This window comes from Bubalus bubalis, chromosome X, assembly GCF_019923935.1.
Source record: "Bubalus bubalis isolate 160015118507 breed Murrah chromosome X, NDDB_SH_1, whole genome shotgun sequence".
In the NCBI taxonomy this organism is placed as follows: domain Eukaryota; kingdom Metazoa; phylum Chordata; class Mammalia; order Artiodactyla; family Bovidae; genus Bubalus; species Bubalus bubalis.
The window spans coordinates 16,653,396-16,677,275 of NC_059181.1; the positions used below are offsets into that span (position 1 = coordinate 16,653,396).

The window sequence follows — 23,880 nt, forward strand, 5'->3', positions numbered from 1 at the left end:
GCAAGAGTACTGGAGTAGGGTGCCATTGCCTTCTCTGCTATTTAAAAGTTAATCTCACCTAAAAACACTCACAGAAACACCCAAAATAATGTTTGGCCAAATATCTGGGCACACCGCGGCCCAGTCAAGTTGACACACAAAATTAACTTATTACAGAATGTGTATTACGAATGTACAAAACAACTTCATTGAAGGACGCAGGGTTAAGAGTGTTGACCCAACTAACTTTGGAAGTGGAGCCTGGGACACTGAAGGCAAAAGCAACTTCACTAAGGAAATGTGACTGAGGTATGTTCTTTAGTTAGTAATAATGTATCAATTCATTAGAAAAGACTGATGCTGCAAAAGATAGAAGGCAAAAGGAGATGGGGCGGCAGAGGATGAGATGGTTAGTATCACTGACTCAACCGACACATCAATTTGAGCAAACTGCTGGAGATACTATAGCACAGGGAAGCTTGGCGTGCTGCACTCCATGGGGTCACAAAGAGTCAGACACGACTCAGCAGCTGCACAACAACAGCAACAACAATGCATCGATTCTGGGTCTTTAATTTTAACAAATGTACCATACTAGTGTGAGAGATGTTACAGAAATGAATAACAGAAACCTCAAAGAAAACAGTCAACAAGTCAAAGGAGGAGCTCTCACAACTTAGGACAGTAGCAGCCCGGAACCGGAAGAAGAAAGAAAAACTTCCTTTTTTCACCTGGCAAGAGTTTAGCCAATGAGCGATTGCCACAACTCAGCCAATGAAAAGCCACTATACTTGGAACTCTCAATTCATCCAATGATCTGTCTTCTTATTAGACTTCGCCACTTCCTTTCCGTAACAGTCTTTTTCGCCTGAGGCAGAGGGCTTTGTTGGTGGCAACCATAGTTGGAGACCCTAGGGTATAATTGTTTGCTGATTCTGAGTAAATCGGTTTTTACTGGAGAAGTAACTGGCAAACTGTTTAAGGTGAACATTTTGGTGTCCAACGCAAGGATACAGAGAAGACCCCACAACGACTCTGAGGCTAGTAAGCAGATAGGTAAGTTACCTAAAAAGTCCATTGAGATTTTTTTTTTTTCAATCACCAGCTCTGAGGCCTGAGGGTAAATGTTTCTCCTGGAGGTTTATTCTGATTAAAGCCTTATTCTGTCTGTGAGTTAAGCACTTCGGCCTGCTATTCCAAATGAAACTATGCTAGCCTTTAGCTGAATTTCTTTTGGAACAGGAGCTGTTTCATTGAAACTGTGCTGTTCAGTCTTCAGCCTGCCTCGTTCAGGATTAGGCTGTGCCGAGCAGCCTTTGTCCTGGCTCCTTTAAAACTAGACTGTTCCCTTAGAACTTGCTGATATAGGCCTGCAGGGTGTTTGAGCCCATTTAAGCTATTTAGGCTGTTTGAAAATTACTGTTTTACTCCAAAGAAAAACCTCTGAGAAATGTGATTCCAATTACCTAAATACTTTGAGGGTGCCCTTACAAGAATTCTGACTGATTTTATGTTTAAAAATCTGTAGTCCTTCCTCATGCACATTTCTAAGGAAATGGACCAACCTAACCAAAGTCAATTGAGAACATCAATGGGGATTATGGAGAAATACTGAAATCCCAAACTTATTTTTCTTAAAACAAAATTGGACAGCCATATCTGTAAAATTTCCAAAACTGAATGGAATGCCTATTTCTACAGTATATTTCATTATTTCCTGATAATGCATTATCAGGAGCCTAAAATTTCATCTCTGCAATGTAAGATTTTAAGATCAACTGAGGCAAGCAAAGACAAAATGGCTGCCAAAGCCTCATGTTCCTTGTCCCTGGCTTCTGTATCTTGGATACTGTCTCCAGTGTCATCTTGTTCCTTTCCTCTGACTCTGCCTCTGGCATCATCCTCCTTCTTCCCTTGAGAGTCCCTTGGACTGCAAGGAGATCCAACCAGTCCATTCTGAAGGAGATCAGCCCTGGGATTTCTTTGGAGGGAATAATGCTAAAGCTGAAACGACAGTACTTTGGCCACCTCATGCGAAGAGTTGACTCATTGGAAAAGACTCTGATGCTGGGAGGGATTGGGGGCAAGAGGAGAAGGGGACGACAGAGGATGCGATGGCTGGATGGCATCACTGACTCGATGGGCGTAAGTCTGAGTGAACTCCGGGAGTTGGTGATGGACAGGGAGGCCTGGCGTGCTGCGATTCATGGGGTCGCAAAGAGTCGGACATGACTGAGCGACTGATCTGATCTGATACCTCATCTATAACTCTCAGTTCCCCCATACTAATTCTTTTGCCCAACTAATTCTCTTGCCAAACTTTCCCTTTTCTCTGAAACTCCCCTGTGCCATTTCCTCTGAACTTATCAGAACCCGTCTCTTTAAAATTAAGTCTGCAGAGGATCCAGAGGCTAGACTCTTAATTATTTTACATCTCCTGGACTAAAGTGGAACTGCAAAGCCGTAGTCAAAGATTTTCCCAAAGTAACTGAAATCCTTACAGATTTGGTGAAGAATATAATACAGTTATTCAAACTTATCGACTCTGACTTAGATTAGTTAGTTCATATGCCTGTCAATGAAGACCAGGCCTAAATTTGGATGAAAATTCACAAATGGGGAAATCCTGAGAGCTCTCTAGAATTATAACTGGGAGATCAGGCGATCACTAAGTGATTTCCAAGAGCAATTCATAAGGCTTTCCAAAAGCCTGTTAATTAGAACAAAATTCAGACTTGCACACAAACATCTGATGAACCTATTCATGAGTATTATGATCAACTTCAGGATGTACTTAAAGAAAATTCTTACCTTCCTTCAGATGTTGATTCCACTTGGGTAGCTTTCAACTGTATTTTTATTAGTGGGCTGAAACAGGATCTTTCTCTTCTAGTAAAAAGGACCAAGATTGAATGGGAAACTTTGTCCAGTCCAGATTTAGTTAATCTGGCAACCCAGGTCTCTCACACTCTAGATTAGTCATGTAAAAGGAAAACTGCTAAAATTCTTAATGTTCAATTCAAGCAAATGGAGGTCCCTAAACAAAAACAAAACCCTCCTAGTTTCTGCTATTATTGCAAAGAGCCAGGATATTAGAAAAGAGATTGTTAGCAATTTTCACACTTTGGGTGCCTGCAGCCTTCTAAGTCGTCTTTCCAACATCCCCCTAATTCTCAATAACAGGAGTCAAAGGAACTATAAGAGCTATTCGCAATCCCTCCCTTTTGATGATCCTGAATGACATTTCTGCATGTTAAGGATAAATTTTTTCCAGTCCTAAGTGACACCAGAGCCACACTCTTTGGTGTTCAATTCCACTACAATAAACAGTCTCTGCCTTGGAGTACTAAGATAGTTCAAATACTAGGGTTCTCTAATGAACTTCAAAAGGTTCCTATCTCTGAAGCCATTCTTTTCTCTAGGCCCTTTGAGAAACACACAACATTTTCTCCTCAGTTCCTCCACCCCTACCTATGTATTTGACCAAGACTTCTTAGGGAAGTATCATGCCAGAGTTTTTCTCTCCCATGAGGAGGAAATAATTCTACAACTTGACAGTAGTCATCAAAGCAGTCAATCAGGTAAATTAAATGACCCTTTGACATATTTTATTTCTTCTGTCTTTGATGGTACTACAGCTGATTCTGGACACACTGATCATTTGTTCCTACTGGATCAGATACCACCCTCCTTATGGGCAAAATCTCCAACTGATATTGGTAAAATTCACAGTGCACATCCCATCAAGATCCAAATAAATACCCCCAAATTTCTCTCCAGAATGAATCAACACCCTGTAAGGAAAGAAGGCCTTCGAGGTAAAAAGCCTATAATAGAAGATAACAAGTCATCATTATCCCTATACTAATCCCTATAATCCCCTGATTTTACCCTCGAGAAACCTAAGGGCTGAGGGTGGAAGTTTGTCCAGGATTTCAGAGCAATAAACAAGACTCTTATCCCTGGACACCCTTTGTTCCTAACTCACACACTACTAACATCCATTTCCAACAGAAGCAAATTCTTTACTATAATTGATGTATGCAGTGCATTCTAACCAATACCTTTTTGGCCTCATTTGGAAAACAAAACAATGCATCCGTACAGTAATGCCTTGGGGTTTTACTGAGAGCCTTTATTTCTCAGAAATCCTGAAGGCTGATCTGGATGATACAAAGTTCCTTAGGGGTTCTGCTTTGGTGCATTGTGTAGATGATTTGCTTCTTTGCTCTCCTTCTCAAGCCTTCTCACAGGAAAGCAGCATCCACTTGCTAAAGTTATTAGCCTTAGAGGGACATAAGGTTGCCAAGGGAAGATTGCAGTTTTCCCAAACCCCTTCAATATTTAGGACACCTGATACCAGAAAAAGGGCTATACCTGAACCCAGAAGGCTTCATAATGTCCTAAGCTTCCAAAAATCCAAAATGAAGTGCCAAATGTGAGGTTCTCTCGGGCTAGTTGGATATTACTCAGACTGGATTCCAAATTTCTCTCTTATGGCCAAATCTCTGTATATTTTACTAAAGAGCAACCTCAACCCAATGTTATGGGAAGAACCAGACAAAATAGTCTTTAAGGCCTTAAAGGAGAGTTTGATGCACCCACACACTCTTGGGCATCCAGTGATCAGGTTCTCTCTTCTGGTTTTATATATGAAAAGGAATATAGTTCATTTGGGGTACTCACCCAAAAACATGAGAACCACCATCTATCCACAGAGTATTAAAGCCAGCAACTGTACACTGTGGCACAGGTCTACCCTGCTATTATTGCAAAGAGCCAGGATATTAGAAAAAAAGATTGTTACCAATTAAGCACCTTGGGTGCCTGCAGCCTTCTAAGTTGTCTTTCCAACTTGCCTTAAAGCCATTACTGCCACTGCCTTTTTGGTTAAGGTCATCAAAAAGATTGAGGTGGGATTCCATTCAACCATTTTTGTACCTCATGCAGTAGAAGCCCTTCTGAATTCTCATCACACTCAATATTTTTCAGTCAGCTGCCTCACCTCCTAAGAAGTCCTTTTGTTAAGTTCCTCACATAACTCTTTTAGGTTGTAATAACCTTAATCCTGCTGCTCTTCTGCCCTCCATCACCAATGAAGTCTCTCACCACTACTTAATGCTGATAGATCATATCCTGATGCCTTGTGATGACCTGCAAGAAAATAATTTGGGTAATGCTGACTTCTCAAAGTTTGCTGATAGTTCTTATCTAAAAGGTGATCATGGTAAATACTATGCTGGGTATGCTATAGCTACTCCTTTCATTGTTTTTGAGGCAGCATCTTTACTAATGGCTACTTCAGCCCCAAAGTCTGAATTATGTGATCTTACACAAGCTCATACTTTACCCAAGTACAAAACTGCCAGAATTTATACTGATAGTAGATATGGTTTCGGAGAAGCTCATGATTTTGGAATGTTGTGGAAGCAACATGGCTTCCTAACTTTCAGTAGAGATAAAATTTAAAATGGCTCCTATGTTCAAACATTAGTGAATGCAGTACTTTTACCTGCCACTTAAGCTATTATTAAAATTCCAGGGCATTTTTAACTTGACTCCCTGGAAGCTAAAGGAAATTACCTTGCTGACAGTTCCATAAGGAACGCTGCACTTAAAGGAATCAAAAGCAGTCAAACTTCTGTCATGATGCAAAGGGGTATTTCCCCAAATGATAACTTAGAAAAACTGGCTGGAGAAGCCCAACAATTGGTCTCAAAAAAGGAAAAAGACTGGAAATTCAACTCTTGGTTTGATAAAAAGAGAAAGCTCTGATTCAGATCAAATAACAACTCAGTCCTACTAGAGATTCCAAAATTTATACTCCTAACCATTGTACATGCATTAGATCATTGGTCTACTGACAAAATTCCATCTTTCATGAATCAATATTGGTGGGGAAACATTTACAAAGTTGCAAAAAGTGCCTACCTCACTTGCCCCACTAATCCAAAGGACAACCCAGGGAAGCCTGTTCTTACTGCTTCCAAACATTTTAAACTGTCTTAATGGACCATGCAAGGTCTGGCAATTGGATTTAATACAACTTTCCCCATCTCGGGGATATAAATACATTTTGGTCATGGTGTGAATGTTTTCACACTGGACTTAAGCCTTCCCTTGCAGACAGGCTACTGCTTTTTCTGTGGCTGGTCTTTCTGGAAAATATTATCCCTACCTGGGGAAATCCTCCCACAATTCATAACGATCAAGGGACCCATTTTACTGGTCAGATATTTTGATATCTGTGCTGTTTGGCCAGTTTTACAACACTTTTACTGCATTTAGCATCCTCAATCCTCTGGTTTAGTCAAATGCACTAATGGAATTATTAAAACTCAATTGGAAAAATTTGTATGGGCCCTCCAAATATATTGGCCAAAAGCACTGCCACTGATCCTTCTAAATCTTATATCCATCCCTTGTGGAATTCAAACTCTCACCCTTTGAGATAGTCACAGGACACTCAATGCACTTGGCTCTTGCACTGTTTAACCTGCAGCTGATGAAATGAGAAATATTCCGGTGTTGCGAAGGCCTAATTGCTTCTATTAAAAATAACCATGTTTTGCTAGAGCAATGTTTTCACAGTGCACTCTCCGGAGATGAAGACCTTAAGCACCCTTGCAACCTGGAGATTTCATATACTGGAAAAGACACCTTCAGAAGGATTCTCTTGAACTTCACTGGAGAGACCCCTATCAGGTACTGCTAACCAACCCTTGTGCCATGAAACTCCAGGCAACAGACTCTTGGATTCGTATGACACATGGAGAGAAAGCACCACACCCTGAGTGGACCTGCACATCATCTGGTGACCTGACAGTAAATAGCTCCCAGAATTGAAGCACACAACATCTGATGGAACAGCTTTCCCAAGATAGTTAGATCAGGCTTGTCAGAAGTTTGTCTGCCAGATCTTTCATATGATCTCCAATGTTTATGATCTTGACGATATATGGACTTTCAGTTCAGCTCAGTTGCTCTGTCATGTCCGACTCTTTGTGACCCCATGAATCGCAGCATGCCAGTCCTCCCTGTCCATCACCAACTCCCGGAGTTCACTCAAACTCATGTCCATCAAGTCGGTGATGCCATCCAGCCATCTCATCCTCTATCGTCCCCTTCTCCTCCTGCCCGCAATCCCCCCCAGCATCAGGGTCTTTTCCAATGAGTCAGCTCTTCGCAGGACATGGCCAAAGTATTGGAGTTTCAGCTTCAGTATCAGTCCTTCCAATAAACACCCAGGACTGATGTCCTTTAGGATGGACTGGTTGGACCGCCTTGCAGTCCAAGGGACTCTCAAGAGTAAGTGGCTTCAGAGTTGTCCCTTCTACCCTTCCTTGTTACTCAAATGTGACCTCAATAGGTTTCCAGTGTGTATGCTTTCCCTCCATCATTGAATACCACACCCAGGAAAGGTCGTTTCTGGCATTGAGGGACAAAAAGTCACTGAAACCAGAAAACCCAAGTCTTAACCAGCACTGCTTTCAGAGGAAGATCATCTGGATAGTGTGCTCAGTTGTGTCCAACTCTGTGACCCCATGGACTATAGCCCACCAGGCTATTCTGTCTGGATTTCCCAGGCAAGAATATTGGAGTGGGTTGTACTTTCCTTCTCCAGGGGATCTTCCCTACCCAGGGATCGAACCCACATCTCCTGTGTCTCCTGCACCGCAGGCAGATTCCTCACTCACTGAGCCATCAGGGAAGCCCTTTCAGAGAAAGATCAAGATCAAAAGGAGGAAATGTAAAAATTAATAAAAACCACAATTAGAATAGGAGATCAGAAAGAGGAGCTCTCACACCCTATGACAACAGCAGAGCCCAACAGGAAGACTTCCATTTGTTGCCTGGCCAGAGCTCAGCCAGTGAGAGATTGCTACAACTCAGCCAATGAGAGATTGCCACAACTCAGCCAATGAAGAGCCACTATACTTCAAGCTCTGCTGCTGCTGCTGCTAAGTTGCTTCAGTCATGTCCGACTCTGTGCAACCCCAGAGACGGCAACCCACTAGGCACCTCTGTCCCTGGGATTCTCCAGGCAAGAATACTGGAGTGGGTTGCCATTTCCTTCTCCAGTGCATGAAAGTGAAAAGTGAAAGTGAAGTTGCTCAGTCATGCCCGACTCTTGGCGACCCCATGGACTGGAGCCTACCAGACTCCTCTGTCCATGGGGTTTTCCAGGCAAGAGTACTGGAGTGGGGTGCGATTGCCTTCTCTGACTTCAAGCTCTAAATTCCCCCAGTCGGCTCTTTTGTTTAGTATAGCCCAACCAACTACCTTTCCCCCTCCTTGCTGTGAGGGGTACTTGTGTGTGACTTGCTATGATGGCAGACCCCAAATTGTAATTCTTTGTTGATCCCAAATAAACCCATTTTTTGCTGGAAAAATAACTGGTAGTCTATATGTGTTAGATCAATACTATTAATAAAGGGGGAAAACAGGTGCAGGGTATAATGTGAACTCTCTGTACTGTCTTTGTAACTTTTCTGTATATCTAAAACTGTTCTTATAAAAGTTTATTTTAAAGTTGACTTAAAAAGGAGTACAATACAGTTTGTCCAGAAAAGATGGAAAGGCCCAGAGCTGCGGTAGTTTCTCTGGCCCCTAAAAATCTCACTCACACAGCCTGTGAGACCCTTAATACACAGTCTCTGAAACTAGACCACCTGGGTTTGAATTCTGGGCATTACCACTTACTAAATGGGTACATTTGGGCAAATTCCTTAACCTTTTTGTGAATGATGGCCCCTACTTTTTGCCATGTTATTAGTATTAAATGAGTTGACTATGTATAGATTGCTTAAATGAGTGCTGACACACTGTAAGTTCTATGTAGATACGTTGTAAACTTAAAAACGTGATGACTAAAAATTCAGTAATTTAGTAATTAGCTATATAATCAGACAAGGTAGGGAGATAGGAGTTTGGTTGCTATAAACCAAGCAGTGGTTACCATGGATATGTCAGAACCTTGACAGCCAGCATAAGGGGGCAACTGAGCTGTGTTACTCTGGCAAGAAAGCTAGAAGGCACAACACATCTTCCTGTTACTCTACCCATTTTAAGTCTTTCTCTCAAAAAGAACCAACTTCTAATCAGATACATAGTTAACCACCTCAAGGTAAGCAAAATATATCATTATCTCCATTCTGTAGATAAGAATTCTGAAAATGGTAGGTTTAATTTAGATGATTTCATCCTAGAGTACCCAGGAGAGGTGCTGGAAGTGAAAGGACCTGATAATCCCTAGTCCAATTATTTTCCTTCTTGGTTATCCTACTTATCCTTCTTGAAGATACGTTCTCAAGGAAGAATTTGTGTGATGCCAGTTGGACCTCTCTTAGTGGTACTAACAAATACAGACTGTCTGAGATCAAGCTAGGACGCTCTGCAAGTATCAGGAAACAGACATGAAGCTGCTACTTCTGTCTTAAAGGGAGATGGCTACCATGGAACCCAGACAATCAGACAGTGGTGTTTCAGGCTCCTGGTCTTATCAGCATCATGAGCAAAGCTGGAATAAGGCTGGTTTTGATCACAGGCCACATATCAGGTTTTCCTTTGGAAGGGCATAAGCCAGACCTATTTTCCAGGAGGTCCTTATGGGAATCTGAATGATTTCCTAGGGAATGAACAATGCTCTAATAAGAAATGCTATGAAATGTGAGTCTCTATTTGGGGATAGCAGTTCTCTAAAACAGTGGGTGATTCTGCAGAATCCTGCTAAGTTATCCATTGATAAGCAGATACATACTCACCACATAATCATCAGAGAGCTAACCAAAGCCCATCTGAGTATCAGCCTAAGTACTTTGGTAACCCAACCAGAGCTTCCCCCAGCTCTGGGCCCCATACATAGACATTCAGTTCAGTTCAGTCGCTCAGTTGTGTCTGACTCTTTGCGACCCCGTGAATTGCAGCACGCCAGGCCTCCCTGTCCATCACCAACTCCCGGAGTTCACTCAAACTCAAGTCCATCCAGTTGGTGATGCCACCCAGCCATCTCATCCTCTGTCATCCCCTTCTCTTCCTGCCCCCAATCCCTCCCAGCATCAGAGTCTTTTCCAATGAGTCAGCTCTTCGCATGAGAGTTTCAGCTTTAGCATCAGTCCTTCCAAAGAACACCCAGGACTAATCTCCTTTAAAATGGACTGATTGGATCTCCTTGCAGTCCAGGGGACTCTCAAGAGTCTTCTCCAACACCACAGTTCAAAAGCATCAATTCTTAGGCACTCAGCTTTCTTCACAGTCCAACTCTCATATCCATACATGACTACTGGAAAAACCATAGCCTTAACTAGACGGACCTTTGTTGGCAAAGTAATGTCTATGCTTTTGAATATGCTCTCTAGGTTGGTCATAACTTTTCTTCCAAGGAGTAAGCGTCTTTTAATTTCATGGCTGCACTCACCATCTGAAGTGATTTGGGAGCCCCCCAAAATAAAGGCTGACACTGTTTCCCCTGTTTCCCCATCTATTTCCCATGGAGTGATGGGACCAGATGCCATGATCTTTGTTTTTTGAATGTTGAGCTTTAAGCCAGCTTTTTCACTCTCCTCTTTCACTTTCATGAAGAGGCTTTTTAGTTCCTCTTCACTTTCTGCCATAAGGGTGGTGTCATCTGCATATCTGAGGTTATTGATATTTCTGCCGGCAATCCTGATTCCAGCTTGTGCTTCATCCAGCCCAGGGTTTCTCATGATGTACTCTGCATATAAGTTAAATAAGCAGGGTGACAATATGCAGCCTTGATGTACTCCTTTTCCTATTTGGAACCAGTCTGTTGTTCCATGTCCAGTTCTAACTGTTGCTTCCTGATCTGCATACAGGTTTGTCAAGAGGCAGGTCAGGTGGTCTGGTATTCCCATCTCTTTCAGAATTTTCCACAGTTTATTATGATCCACACAGTCAATCAAAACCACAATCATTAGGTTAGCCAAAAGGTTTATTTGGGCTTTTCTTAAGATCTCATGGACTTTTTGACCAGCCCAATAGACAAACACTTCACACCCACTAATATTAAACAAAAAGACAACGACGGTTGATGAGGATGTGGAGAAATTGGAACCATCCGGAACTGCTGGTAGGAATGTAAAATATAGAAACAATCTGGCACTTTCTGAAAATGTTAAACACAAAGTTATCATATGACCCAGCAATTACACTCCTAGGTATATACTCAAGAGAACTGAAACCATATGTCCATATAAAACTTATACAATCCTACACACACACACATATATATAGCAGGATTATTCATAAGAGTCAAAAAGTAGAAACAATCCAAACATCTTATCAATTGATGAATGGATAAACAAAATGTGGTATATCCATACAATGGAATGTTATTTAGCCATAGAAGGGAATGAAATATTAATACATGCTATAACATGGATTAACTGTGAAGCAATTGTCTAAAGTACCCTTTTTACTTAGGCAACGCATTTCTCCACCCCATCCCCAATTCCAAGGTTGAATAAAGATATTCCTAACAGGGATGAACTATGGCTGAAGGGATAGTGCCGGGGTCCAGCCCTGGCTGATCTAGGGTATTCGAAGCGGGGACGGCGTCGGCGACCTATTTAATTATTTATTCATCAAAGATATAAAGAGTAATAGAATGAGGATAGCTCAGTAGGAAAATTCAGTGAAGAAAAGAGGCTGAGTAGCTTGGTTTACGCGGGAGACCAATAAAACTTCAAGACAAGAAGTTTGCACCACTTACGTAGGCCGCAGGCGTCCTTCCGTTCTCCTGAAGGAGAGGAGACACTGAGGCCTCCCCGGTCGGATCTTAGAAGCCCAGGCATAATTAGCAAGCATGGTGGGTTCCGCGCTCCAGATGGAGACTCAGCCAGAATTTGAAAGAGAGAGCGACATGGGGAGACCAAGTTTCAGTGAACAAGGCCCACACTTTATTTTCCAAAGTAGTTTTTATACCTAAAGTTGTGCATAGAGGATAATGGGGGAAGGGGTGGAGTCATGCAAGGACAGCAGTTCCTGGTCCTAATCGAAGCCAGGCTTTCAAACTTATCATATGCAAAAGTTCAGGTGAATTACATCATCTTCTGGCCAGGAGGCCTGTTAACATTTTAAGAAATTTATCTTTCTCTAAAGGTGATTATTCCAAAGTCAGGCACCAGCCTCCAAAAAAGCATTGGACAAAGCTGCATTCCTATAGGGCAAAGGTGAGGTGGGCTCAATCAAGAAAAGAATTAACTCAAGGGTCCAAGGTTACAAACATTGAGGCTACTACTTACATTTCTATACACCCATTATATCAATCAATACACTGCCAAGGACACAGTAGGTATGGAGTATGGAGACTTAGCAGCAAACATTGGCTCAATAAGTGAAAAACCCTTCACCAATACAATTTCTAATCAATCTTTTAACTACTCAAAGGAATCTGTGTTTAGACAGTTTAGAACATCTCCTGCCTCTCACAGTTGGGAGGCTCTGAACAATCACATGTGGCCGGAAAAACCTATTCAGGCAGGCTAGAGGATTTCCAAAGGAGTTTGTAGGTTAAACACTGTCACACCCAGGAATTATTAACTGGAGCTGTAAGCTAACTCTTTTTTCAGAGAGAGGTAGTGGGGGACAGCCCCCCGTAAAGTCAGAGGTGTAGGTGAAAGCACAAAGCAGAAAGTAGGCAGACTCTGGTTTGGGGGGTAGATGCTCGAGAATTTCCAGGGGGACTCCTGAGGCTCGATCCCGCCTTTGCGTATGCCGAGCCTCCTTCCTCATGACCTTTGTCATGGGCAGAATTCCTCACGCTGGCTCCCGGCAGTGATAGAATTCCAGTTGAGCTATTCCAGATCCTGAAAGATGATGCTGTGGAAAGTGCTGCACTCAATATGCAATATGCACTCAATATGCAATATGCCGGCTCCCGGCAGGATAGGCCACACCTAATGCCATCATGATGGTGTAGGTTGCTTTAATAAGAAGTCACTGTTTTGCCACTAGAGTTGATGATAATCGGTTCCCCTGCACCCCATCCATGACATAAACAAGGTTAGACAGAATGAAATAATGGACTTTTGACGGTCCCAGTCTGTTTATCAGTTTCTGTGTATTCATAAGCTAATTTAGGTTCAGAGTTAACCATGGGATGATTTCTTATTTCCCTTAATATTCAAGAACTAAGCTGAATCATGTTCCGGCTTCTGACCTCCTGCTGGTGTCATCTAAAGACAACTGAAGAGACCCAAAGGTAATACTGTAATTATTTCCTTAGACCTGTTCCACCATTTCCTCCAATGTACCTAGCCATAGTCCCTCACAGGACAAATCCTTATGATATATATTATTAGGGGGCATGACTAGGTAGTATCTACAAGACTAGGGGCAGGGTTGGGGGAGGATGGCCAGTTCTACAAGGCAAGTGAATCAGGGAAGCAAAGTGTCCTTGGAGGCTTTGGGGAGTAGTTCCCACTCCACCTTCTACCACCTGGCTGTGTCTTTATGACTGCATTGGGACTACTGCAGGCAGAGCCCCAAACACCAAGAGTATAATTCTTTTTTAGACTGAGAACTAACAGTACTTTTAAGGCTTTGACTCATTTTTCTTATCCATTTCTAGACATGTAGCCATCATCATCCTTGGACTGCACAACTCAGGGAAAACTGTTCTTGTGGAGGCGTTCCAGAGACGTAAGGAACTGAGAGCATTAGATACTAGTTTAGGTCTCCCCTGGGTCCCAGTGACCAATGAAATATCATTCCTTCCTACCCTTACTTCATGGCACTCAAGTTACCTCATTTGAAGGTAAACACTTCCTAACACACACGAACAAGACACACACACACACACACACACACACACATATATACTCCTCTCCTCAGGTGTTATCAGCCTGATTATGTAATGTCTGTTACCTGCTCCCTTTACAAGATATCCTAATTGAAGGTCTTTGCATAATGTCAGTATGAATGAACTGTGACTATGCAAAGCACTGCAGTTGATAAGGAAGGAGAGCAAGTTTGAAACAGTGTCTAGTGTCAGAGCTCAATTAAAGTGGAATTTGGTCTAGATAAGAGAGACAAGTGTGGGATGCTGAACAATTTTAATAACGTGAAACTCTTTTTGACAGTTCATATAGAGGGTTGGAGCTTGAGAAACGGTGTCAGTTCAGAGACAGGCAAGTTTAATACCAAATCTCCAGTTTAATACCTTGACACTTCAGCCAGTGGTTCAGCCTGGTATTCCACCTTACAGGCAGCAAACTTGATTCTGCCTCTCCCAAATCTCTGATTGGCAGAAATGATAATTTAGAAAAAAAAAAAAAGTTAAACAGCAGCAAGAAAATCAAGGAACCAAGATAAATCACAAGGTTACTGATAAAGGGAATGATTTTTAAAGCCCAACTCAGCACCACCCCTAGATTCCCATCCAGTCTGGGTGGGGCCTGGGGATATATGAAGAACACCCCAGGCCTTTCTAATAGCCATCTTTGGGAAGCACTCAACTGTAATTAGCCTTATGCTATTTTGCCTATGAGAATAGCATGTGCTTTCCATTCTAATTCCTAGAAGATCGAGCTTGCAGTCTCATTTGTTACTGTTTAACTTGCCTTGTGGTTGATGAATAACTTGGGGCTGATTCATAAACTTCATTCACAGAGACGTTTTTATGGCTAAGAAGCAACTTTCCACTAATGTCACATTCTGAAGAATTATCTCAGGCCACCTCTGTCCATGTAAGACTTCCAGAGACTAGTAGACTCCTCTGTACCCAAAATGCAATAGCTTGCCCCCTATAAGCTCCTGCAAATGTTTATAATTGCTGAAAACAGATGATAGCCTAGGGAGGAAGTTCCAATCTATAAGCAGTAACTTGTGTAAACATTTGAAGACACTGGCTATAAAATATTTTGGGACATAAGCCATTATCATCAACAACATCATTCACTATAACTATTTTGTCTGGCATGGTCATATGGGGCAAGTGAGGGCGTTTAAAGCAGTTTCAAACCTAGATATATATTTCGAACTTTAAAAGAAAATGCTGTCTTAGCCCCACCCCAGATCTCTCTCTCTCTCAAAGAATGAGGCCTAGTGTCATAGGTTTTAAGAGCTCCACAGGTGATCCTGGTGTGCAGAGTGGGTACTGAGAGCCAAAAATCAGAATCACACCAACTCACAGGGGACCTGAAGGTTCAGATATTTGGGCCTGGAGAAGGCCCAGGGAATAAAAAATCTTAACAGGTGCACCAGATAATTCTGAGACAGGCATACATTCTACTGCTCTTTAAGGCAGTGAGTCTCAAAATATAAGGTGAGAAGAATCACCTAGGGATTTTGTTAAACATAGGAGTTTGCTAAACATACAGATGCTTGTGTCCCAAATGTATGGATTCTTATTCATTTGGCACAGGGGGGGACTTAACCATCACCCCCATGTAACTCTAAAGCAGATGATCCCCAAACTATGCTTTATGTAGCATTCTGCTAGGGATATAGAGATGGATTTGACTCAGTACCTGTCCTCAGAGTGTTTATAAATTAATAGAGGAAATAAGAGAAATGTACATCGTCAGAGAGCAAGTTCTGATGGTTTTTAGGGTTTGCCATCAATAGATTGAATTATTGGAGAATTGGTAAGGCTGCAAATACAAAGAAATAACAGGGAAAAAACATAAAGTTTGCTTTGATATAGAAAACACGATTTAAAAATTACCTTTAGAGTTTTAACCTATTCACTTATTATTTTTAAGTAGTCTAATATAGACATAACAAATAACATAAAATTGTGAATGAAAATTATATGATCTGTGAAAGCTATAATTAAATCATTGACTAACAAAATCAGAAGAGGACACTATGAGATGATAGTAAAATGTAATAATATGTACATATACACACATATAGAGGCATATTATGTATACTCATACATGTGTGTATAGCCATACATTTCCAAAGATCTGAAAGCATCCTGTTAACTTCTCAGCTAAGCAACTTATTCTAGCAATCCTATAGAAAATGTCGCATGTAAATCTGAAACTAGAGATAAGAAGCTACTGATTCTGGTCTTAGAACTCCCAGATATGAGTGTAGAGAATCTGTAAAAATCATCTTGCTACTAATGTGGGCAGAGAGCTAAGCCAGGCTGTCGGTTTAATAGACTGGAATGTGTCTACAGAAATGCTGAACTGCATTTCTCCGGGGGCTGAGTGAGAGGTGGAATGCCCTGTGGGACTGTATGGTCTGGCCATAGCCTTGAAAGGGCAAAGGTGTCTGAGTTTGGCATGGTTTCTAGGAGATATGAGAGGAAGAGGACTTCATACTCTCCTCCACAGTAACAGGCCCCATAAACATTTACTGAACACCTACTATGTGTAAGGGAATGCAGAGCCCCTCCCTCACAGAGCTTATATTTTCACTGGGGAGGCAGGATATGCACAGAATGAGGTGAAGGACCAGTTTAACACATCATGTGCTTAACTAGAGATCGAAGCGAGAGCTGGGCCAGTCAGCGAGGCTTCCTAAAGAAAGTGGTACTTGAGCTGGGCCTTAAAGAAAGGATGGGAGAGAAGAGCTTCATCAGATGCATTCAACAAATATTTATTGAACACCTGTCTGCCAGTTTCTGTGCTTGACATTGTGAATATATAATAGCAAATACTGAAGGGGTTTCTATCCTGTTGCAGTTTATAACCCAGATAAATAAATCACAGAATTTATAACACTGTAACATGGGCTTCCCTGGTGGCTCAGACAGTAAAGGATCCACCTGCAATGCAGGAGACCTGGGTTCAGTCCCTGAGTTGGGAAGATCCCTTGGAGGACAGCATGGCAACACACACCAGTATTCTTGCCTGGGGAATCCCCATGGAAAGAGGACCCTAGCAGGCTACAGTCCATGGAGTCACAAAGAGTCAGACATGACTGAGCGACTAAGCATACATGTGCTGTGGTAGTGGTAAGCCCAGAAGAAAGGCACCTTATCCGCACTTGGGGATGGTAGTGTGAGTTAAGAAAATTTTCTAGAAGAAACAAGATCTGAATTGACCTTTTAAAAACAAAATAGGTTTTAACCAAGCAGAGTAGTGGGAAAGTGTTCTAACCAGTAGGAATAGTATCTTGTGAAGGCCCGGGGCAAGGGAGAGCCTGACATGCATGTGGAATGGGGGATAGGGAGGCACACGAGTCAAGAAGCAGAGGGAGGAAGAGGCTGGGTACCAGAGACCCTGGATACCAGTCAGGGAAGAAATGGATCTGGCAGGTTAGGAGGTAAAAGAGTTTGTATTCCGTCTTCAGAGCAGCAGGCACTCAAGGAAGGTTACTGAGCCAGGATAGGGTAGTGTGGGCAAAGTGCTGGTTTAGGAAGATGAATCAGCATGAGCAGGATGCCAGGACACCTCCATAGGATTCCTGAGGGCAGGCTGTAATCAAGGTCCAGATAATCATTTAACAAATTCTTTCATTCTCTCTTCCCCTATGCATAGAACTCCCTAGTAGGAGTAGGATGGACAGTTGTTCAAACTCTGAACTAACCAGACTCCTGGTGGATATTTATGAAGTTTCCATCGATGATCTAAAAGGAGACATGCAGGGCTGCGAAATCTGGCCAAACTACTATGCTCAGGCACATGGGCTGGTTTTTATTCTGGATTCCAGTGACTTGGAGCGCATGCAGGAAGTGAAGGTCATCTTACCCAACATGCTGTCTGATGAAAGAGTGGCTGGGAAACCCATCCTACTGTAAGCCTCTACCTTTGTGTCCAATTTTCCCTTCCATTCTGAGCCTTTAGAAGAGAGGTAGACAGAGGAAGGGCTAGGTGGTCCCTCTATCACGCCCAATTCGACCGCCTCTCCTCTTTGGCTGAGGGGTAGTGGCCCAGTCCTCTATGGGCTGTTTTCAAGAGCCACTTTCTACCAGACACTGCCATGGGGGAACCTATTATCTAATTGTGCAAAGGTAATTTTGAAGGCAAGCATCAAAGGGAAATGCACACACCCTCCTCACCCATTTGTCAACTCTTCCTGAAGACTGCCTCCCGACATTTGCTTCTCTTTTCTGGCTTCAGTCTCTGACCCTGAGATGAAGGCAGAAAACTCCTGTGTTGTATATTCAATGCCAGTGGCCTGCTCCCTTGGCAGAGTGCCCGAGACTTATGCCACTACCTCTTATTCCAGGGTGATATTTCAGGTGGCCTGTCAATCCTCCCCATGCCCTTTTAGCCTTTTTTATTCCTTGTTAGCACCCCCGGCTCAAGCATGAACAGAGTTTAGGGAAGGGTGTAAAAGCTCCAAATTTGTTCCTATCCCAGTTAGAAATTCTAATTAAAGTTTGATGGTGTAGTGTAGAAGTGAGAAATGAGGCTTGGGGATTATCTCGGATTCAAATTACTTGTGCTGTTCTTTCCTCCATTGAGAGCTGGCTAGAAAAATGTCTGGATCACCTTACTGGGTATGGCTTAAAAGCTAGTCCCTGGATATGGAGCAGCTGTACCAGAACTGGATATCCCCCTCTTTCCTTTCTTTTCTTGCCCTTGGTCTCTATCTCAGTTTCACTCATCCTCTCTTCTTCCCTCAAAATCTTCCAATGCCTGGTTTTAGCCTGGCCAACAAGCAGGATAAGATGGATGCCCTGACGCCTGGTGAGATCATTGAATATCTGCTGCTGGAGAGACGAATGAATGAGAACAAGTCTCCGTGCCGAGTGGTAAGTGTCCTGCCCTCCCTTCCCTTGTCCTCTCAACCAAGGCTGATGCCTTCCACAGCCCATAATCAGTCTCCTATGCCAGATCTCAGGCAAAGCCTCTCCCTGACACAAGTATGGTAATGATTTCTGACTCAACGGTGATAATAAGTACCACTCACTTACAGCACTTTTGCATCTGTTTTCTCATTAGGCCTGTAAAACAGCTCTTTAAAGCTGGAAGTTTCAGTAGTCTCATTTTATGGTTAAGCAAGCCAAGGCTCAGAGACCCTGTGTGCCTTGTCCAAGGTTATACATCCAAGACGTGACACTTGATTAAAGGACCTAGCTTTTGTACCTTTCATTTACCTTCTCAGGAGTAAATGTTGAGTATCTGTTAGGAAGTCTTAAGAGCCTCTCTAGGTACAGCAGAGTTTCTGTGTACCTGTGTGCTGAGGGTGATTGAGACTATGGGCCCCAGAGGTCCCAAGCTCCTGGGCTAGAGTCTTCTCTTTTTGTCACAGGAACTTTGTTCAGTTGTCAAACAACTCCAAAGGCGCCGTCAGCCTATAATTGATGGCCTGTACTGGCTGTTATCTGCCATTGGGGAGAAATATGAAGAGCTGTGTACTCGCCAACAGCCACTGCCACCAACCATTGCAGCCTCCAGTAGCACTAGAGGATTTGAGGAAAGATCCCCAGCAGACAGGTACCGAGCTGCCTCTGTTAGGTGGACTGATAAGAACAGATGCGGGAGTTAATCTTCAACATAAGCAGGGAGTTCTGGGAGGAGCATGAATTCTGTGAGGTGCTGAGCAAGTCTCTCAAGATCAGTTGGCCCAAATGGAGTGAAGGCAGTGACCACAAATATCCTAACACTGTTCGGTACATCCTCCCCTAGGCACAATTTGAGTGGGATGAGTTAAATCATCAGTAGTAGAGTTTCTCCAAAACAGGGTTTCTTTTTTTTTTTTTTTTTTTGAACTGTATATATATATATTTTTTAATTTAAATTTATTTTAATTGGAGGCTAACTACTTTACAATATTGTATTGGTTTTGCCATACATCAACATGAATCCACCATGGGTGTACACATGTTCCCAATCCTGAACCCTTCTCCCACCTCCCTCCCCGTACCATCCCTCTGGGTCATCCCAGTGCACCAGCCCCAAGCTTCCTGTATCCTGCATCGAACCTGGACTGGCGATTCGTTTCTTATATGATATTATACATGTTTCAATGCCATATTCTCTGGTTTGTTACACAGAGGAGAAAAGGAACACAAGCCCCTTAAGGAGCTTATTGGCAATATTCTATGGATAACTATCCTGGAGCTGCTCCACATTCTCTGCTTCCCATTCTCTGATCATTCCAATAATACAGCAAGGTGGGAGAGAACAGGAATATAGAAAAGAAGAAGAAAAAGAAACAGGATGTGATCAAGGTTTTGAGGAGTAAAAAGACTAAATGTCCTCTTCCTCTGTTGTTCCTCTAATTGTCTGAAGACACATGGCAGGGATGGGGGGATAGTTGAATTTGATTAAGGAGCTCGCATCTGTTTTCACTATGGCTTTATCCTCTCTATCTTCTCCAGCTTTGCTACCCAGATGGGAATGTCCAAAGAAAACAGACAGCATGTAGGACAACACTCAGTGGAACCTAAGCCTCTGAAGTCAATCCTGCTAGTAAGTGGCTCATTAAAAGTTATTACTTCACGGACCAATCTCCAAACCCTTTGGGCACCAATTGCCTTTCTCCTCCATGTTGCTGATATACAGAAAGAAGGTGTAAGAATAAGACCCAAGAAGAACGTATCAGTAACCTTTGACTTAGATGAACCCATGGAGGAAGGTGAATATTCTGGGGGAAATGGATCTCATAATACTGCTGGACTGCATAACACCAGTGGAGCTCATAACACAGCTGGAGCTGGTAACACTGCTGGAGCTGGTAACATCGCTGGGGCTTGTATCACCGCTGGGGCTCGTATCATCGCTGGGGCTCGTATCATCGCTAGAGCTTGTAACACACCCGAGCTTCGCTATGGTCCAAGTGATGACTTTCAGCCCCCAGCCCCATATACTGAGGACAATCTTTTTGAAGGTAAGGCTGGAACATTGATTAGTTAGGGTAGAAAAGATATAAAGGCCTTTCCTCACAATTTAAAGTGAGGAGTTTTGAGCCCCAAACTCTTTTTTCATGCTATGGTTGGTGATCAGGAGAGAAGCAGATGAAGTGCTTGGAGAGTACCATCTGGCAGCCCAGTATGATGCTCCAAGATCTTTGTCTGGATGGCTGTAGGATTATCTTAAAGGTTATGATTTCCAGTGGTAGATGTACAAATTGGTACAATCTTTACAGAGAGTAGTTTGGTTGTCTGTCTCCCTCCTACTCTCCATCTCTCTTTCTCTATGTGTGTGTGTGTGTGTGTGCGTGCCTGTGTGTGTACATGTGCACATGCTCAGTTATGTCCAACTCTTTGCAACCCCATGGACTGTAGCCTACAAGGCTCCTCTGTCCATGGGATTTCCCAGGCAAGAATACTGGCGTGGGTAGCCATTTCCTACTCCAGGGGATTTTCCCAACCCAAGGATTAAATCTGTGTCTCTTGTGCCATATGTATATATATCTTGGAGAAGGAAATGGCAACCCACTCTAGTATCCGTGCCTGGGAAATTCCATGGACAAAGGAGCCTGGTGGGCTACAGTCCATGGGATTGTGAAAGAGTGGGACATAACTTAGCAACTGAACAACAAGAACAGCATATATATAGAGAGAGAGAGAGAGAAAGAAAGAAAGAGAGAAAGAGAGAGAGAACTTTAAAATTGTGGAAACCATATGAGCCAATCATTTTATATCTTGAATTGTAGCCAAAGATAATTACACAAGTACACAAAAAAGAATGCTCATAGTTGTTCAATCACAGCATTGTGCATAACAGCTAAAAGCTGAAAACAAGCTAAAGGTCTAACAGTGGTGAATGGCTAAATAAATTATGGTGCGCCATTACAATAGAATACTATGCAGACCTTAAAAGGGCTAATGTTGACATATTGACTGGCATGCAAAGTTTTCCACAACCCAGTGTTTTATTGGATAAAATAAAGTCAGAGCACAGCATGTACAGCATGATGTATATATGTCCATAGACTATCGGGAGGGAAATCACCAAACACGAGCAGTGGTTTTCTCTAAGGGTAAGATTCTAGGTGATTTTTAGAAGATCCGAGGTACCTTTCTTAGAATTTTTGTATTATCAGAAATTTTTTAATAATCATATATGATTTCTCCCAATCTAAAGGCACTAAAGGCACTAAAAAAAGAAAGCTGTGAGGATTTAAAGGCCCATTGTTGTTAATGGCTACTCCATCTCTAATGTTCCTTGGCCCCAGTTTCCATGACGGTAAACTGTCAATTTTATAATGTCACCTTTGCTCTCCAAAGAATCTGCCCTTCAGGCTACCTCAGAGCCTTGGGTTGTTACACCTACACAGAGGGGCTGTTAGTTCTGTCTGTTAATACCTCCACAGTCCCCCTATAATTCCACCTACTCTAACATAATATCCCTTAGAACTCCCGTTGTGCCCATACATCAATCTTCGAGACATCAAATGAATCTTATCCCCACCAAGAGGCTCAAAAATAGTTAAGGGGAATGAATAGTTAGTTTAAGAATGAAGACGACCTGGACAGGAACACTGAGGACAGAGGTGCTGCTCTGGGAAGGAGGATGAAAGTTGAGTGGCAGGAATCCAGCAGAAGAGTGGAAGAAATGTCTTTCTAGATGCCTGATTCTACTCCTAAGTCTGTGTCCAAAACTGAAACCCATTTTTCATTTCTATAACCTCAGAGCCAACGGCAAAAAGGAAAATGGGCACCTGGGACCCAGAGGACATGTTACTGGACAATCTCTGATGAAGCCTTTGAAGCCTTTGATGTGGTTAGTATTCCTTAGGTGAAGGGAAGAGAGCAAGAGGGAGAGCAAGTATGAGGTCAGGGCAGAGGGGGACACCTGGTGGGATGCAATCTACACCCTTTGGAAAGTAGGCAACAGCCTCCTCACCTGGAAGGACAGGAAGCCTTGTGCCTAGCTTCGCTTGCAGTGACGCCTGTTTTCTTTCTCTTTTAGCAGACTTTTAACAGAGAGCTAAAGAGAAAAATGAAGGAACATCAAAAGAAACATCTCATATCCCTCCTTTAGTAAATGGGTTCATCTACAGAACCATTAGGATTTTTCAGTTTTCAAATTTCTGTCTGTTAATACCTCCACAGTCCCCCTATAATTCCACCTACTCTAACATAATATCCCTTAGAACTCCTCTTGTGCCCATACATCAATCTTCAAGCCATCAAATGAATCTTATCCCCACCAAGGGGCCCAAAAATAGTTAGGGGGAATGAATAGTTTGAAATAGTTTAAGAATGAAGACGACCTTGGCAAAGAAGATCAGAAGATCTTTGTATCCAAATGCTCCTGATGACGTCTGTGAGCAACATATCAAGGGTAACCAACTTCAATTGAGTCTTAGAAGTATAGGGTCAGTTTAGAACTACACTTTCTCCCCTTGTGTTCTTGGGTGGAAGGGGACTGGCATAAGTAAATTATTCTGAGAATTATGCTCTACGGAATCATTTTTAGTCATGCCTCCGAAAACAACTCGGTTTTAAATTCCCAGCCATTGTCTGTGAAGCCTGGCAACAATTCTTCTGCTGTCCCTTCAGGAATAGCAACTGATGTCTCTCCTAACATTTAGGTTAGGTGTGCAAAAACTGTACGAGCTTAAAAACATTCAACTGTCCATTCCAGAGAGGGCAGTGTTAGTGGTGGGAATCATCATTCACTATGATTACAGCTGCTACTTTCACCATCAGTACCACAGCCCCCATTTCCTGAGTGCCTTCTGGTTGTCAGACATAGCACTAAGCTCTTCATGTTCATTATTTTATTCACAACAACCCATGGGTGTAGGCAGCGTATTTGTTTTTGTTTTACAGATGAAGAAATTAAGGGGCAGAGAAAAATAACTTATCTAAGGTCCCAGAGGCTGTAAGATGCAGAACAGGGAACCAAACCCAGATCTGACTCTGAAGCTACTTTAGGCCAGAAAGATCTTCTTAAGCTTTTTTCAAACTTTACCCAAAAGAGAAAACTATATCCAGGGAAAATGTTGAAGCTTCATCATGCCCATGTTAGAAGAATTAGGTTGACTGCAGTAAGCACACTGATGGTAGTGGCAGACCCATGT

The 23,880-nt window shown here is 42.5% G+C and overlaps 2 protein-coding genes across 4 annotated transcripts in view; both read left to right on the forward strand.

Annotated features, from left to right (window-relative positions):
* Positions 1-23,880, forward strand: part of MID1 (midline 1) — a 789,406-nt gene that overhangs the window by 411,624 nt on the left and 353,902 nt on the right. The window lies entirely within an intron of this gene.
* On the forward strand, positions 457-22,571 carry LOC112582358 (ADP-ribosylation factor-like protein 13A). The gene is made up of 9 exons (XM_045164534.1): positions 457-1,035; positions 13,129-13,201; positions 13,571-13,641; positions 17,436-17,691; positions 18,550-18,655; positions 19,156-19,340; positions 20,228-20,318; positions 20,412-20,736; positions 22,485-22,571. Exons 2-9 carry the CDS (start codon positions 13,143-13,145, stop codon positions 22,547-22,549), a joined length of 1,158 nt encoding a protein of 385 aa, XP_045020469.1. The 5' UTR covers positions 457-1,035; positions 13,129-13,142; the 3' UTR covers positions 22,550-22,571.

Excerpts from the sequence above, each read along its gene's own strand:
- LOC112582358 (XM_045164534.1), top strand. The coding sequence starts at position 13,143 with ATGTTCCGGCTTCTGACCTCCTGCTGGTGTCATCTAAAGACAACTGAA. Across the intron at positions 13,202-13,570 it reads ACAACTGAAGAGACCCAAAG|ACATGTAGCCATCATCATCC; the intron begins GTAATACTGTAA and ends ATCCATTTCTAG. Across the intron at positions 18,656-19,155 it reads ACAAGTCTCCGTGCCGAGTG|GAACTTTGTTCAGTTGTCAA; the intron begins GTAAGTGTCCTG and ends TTTTTGTCACAG.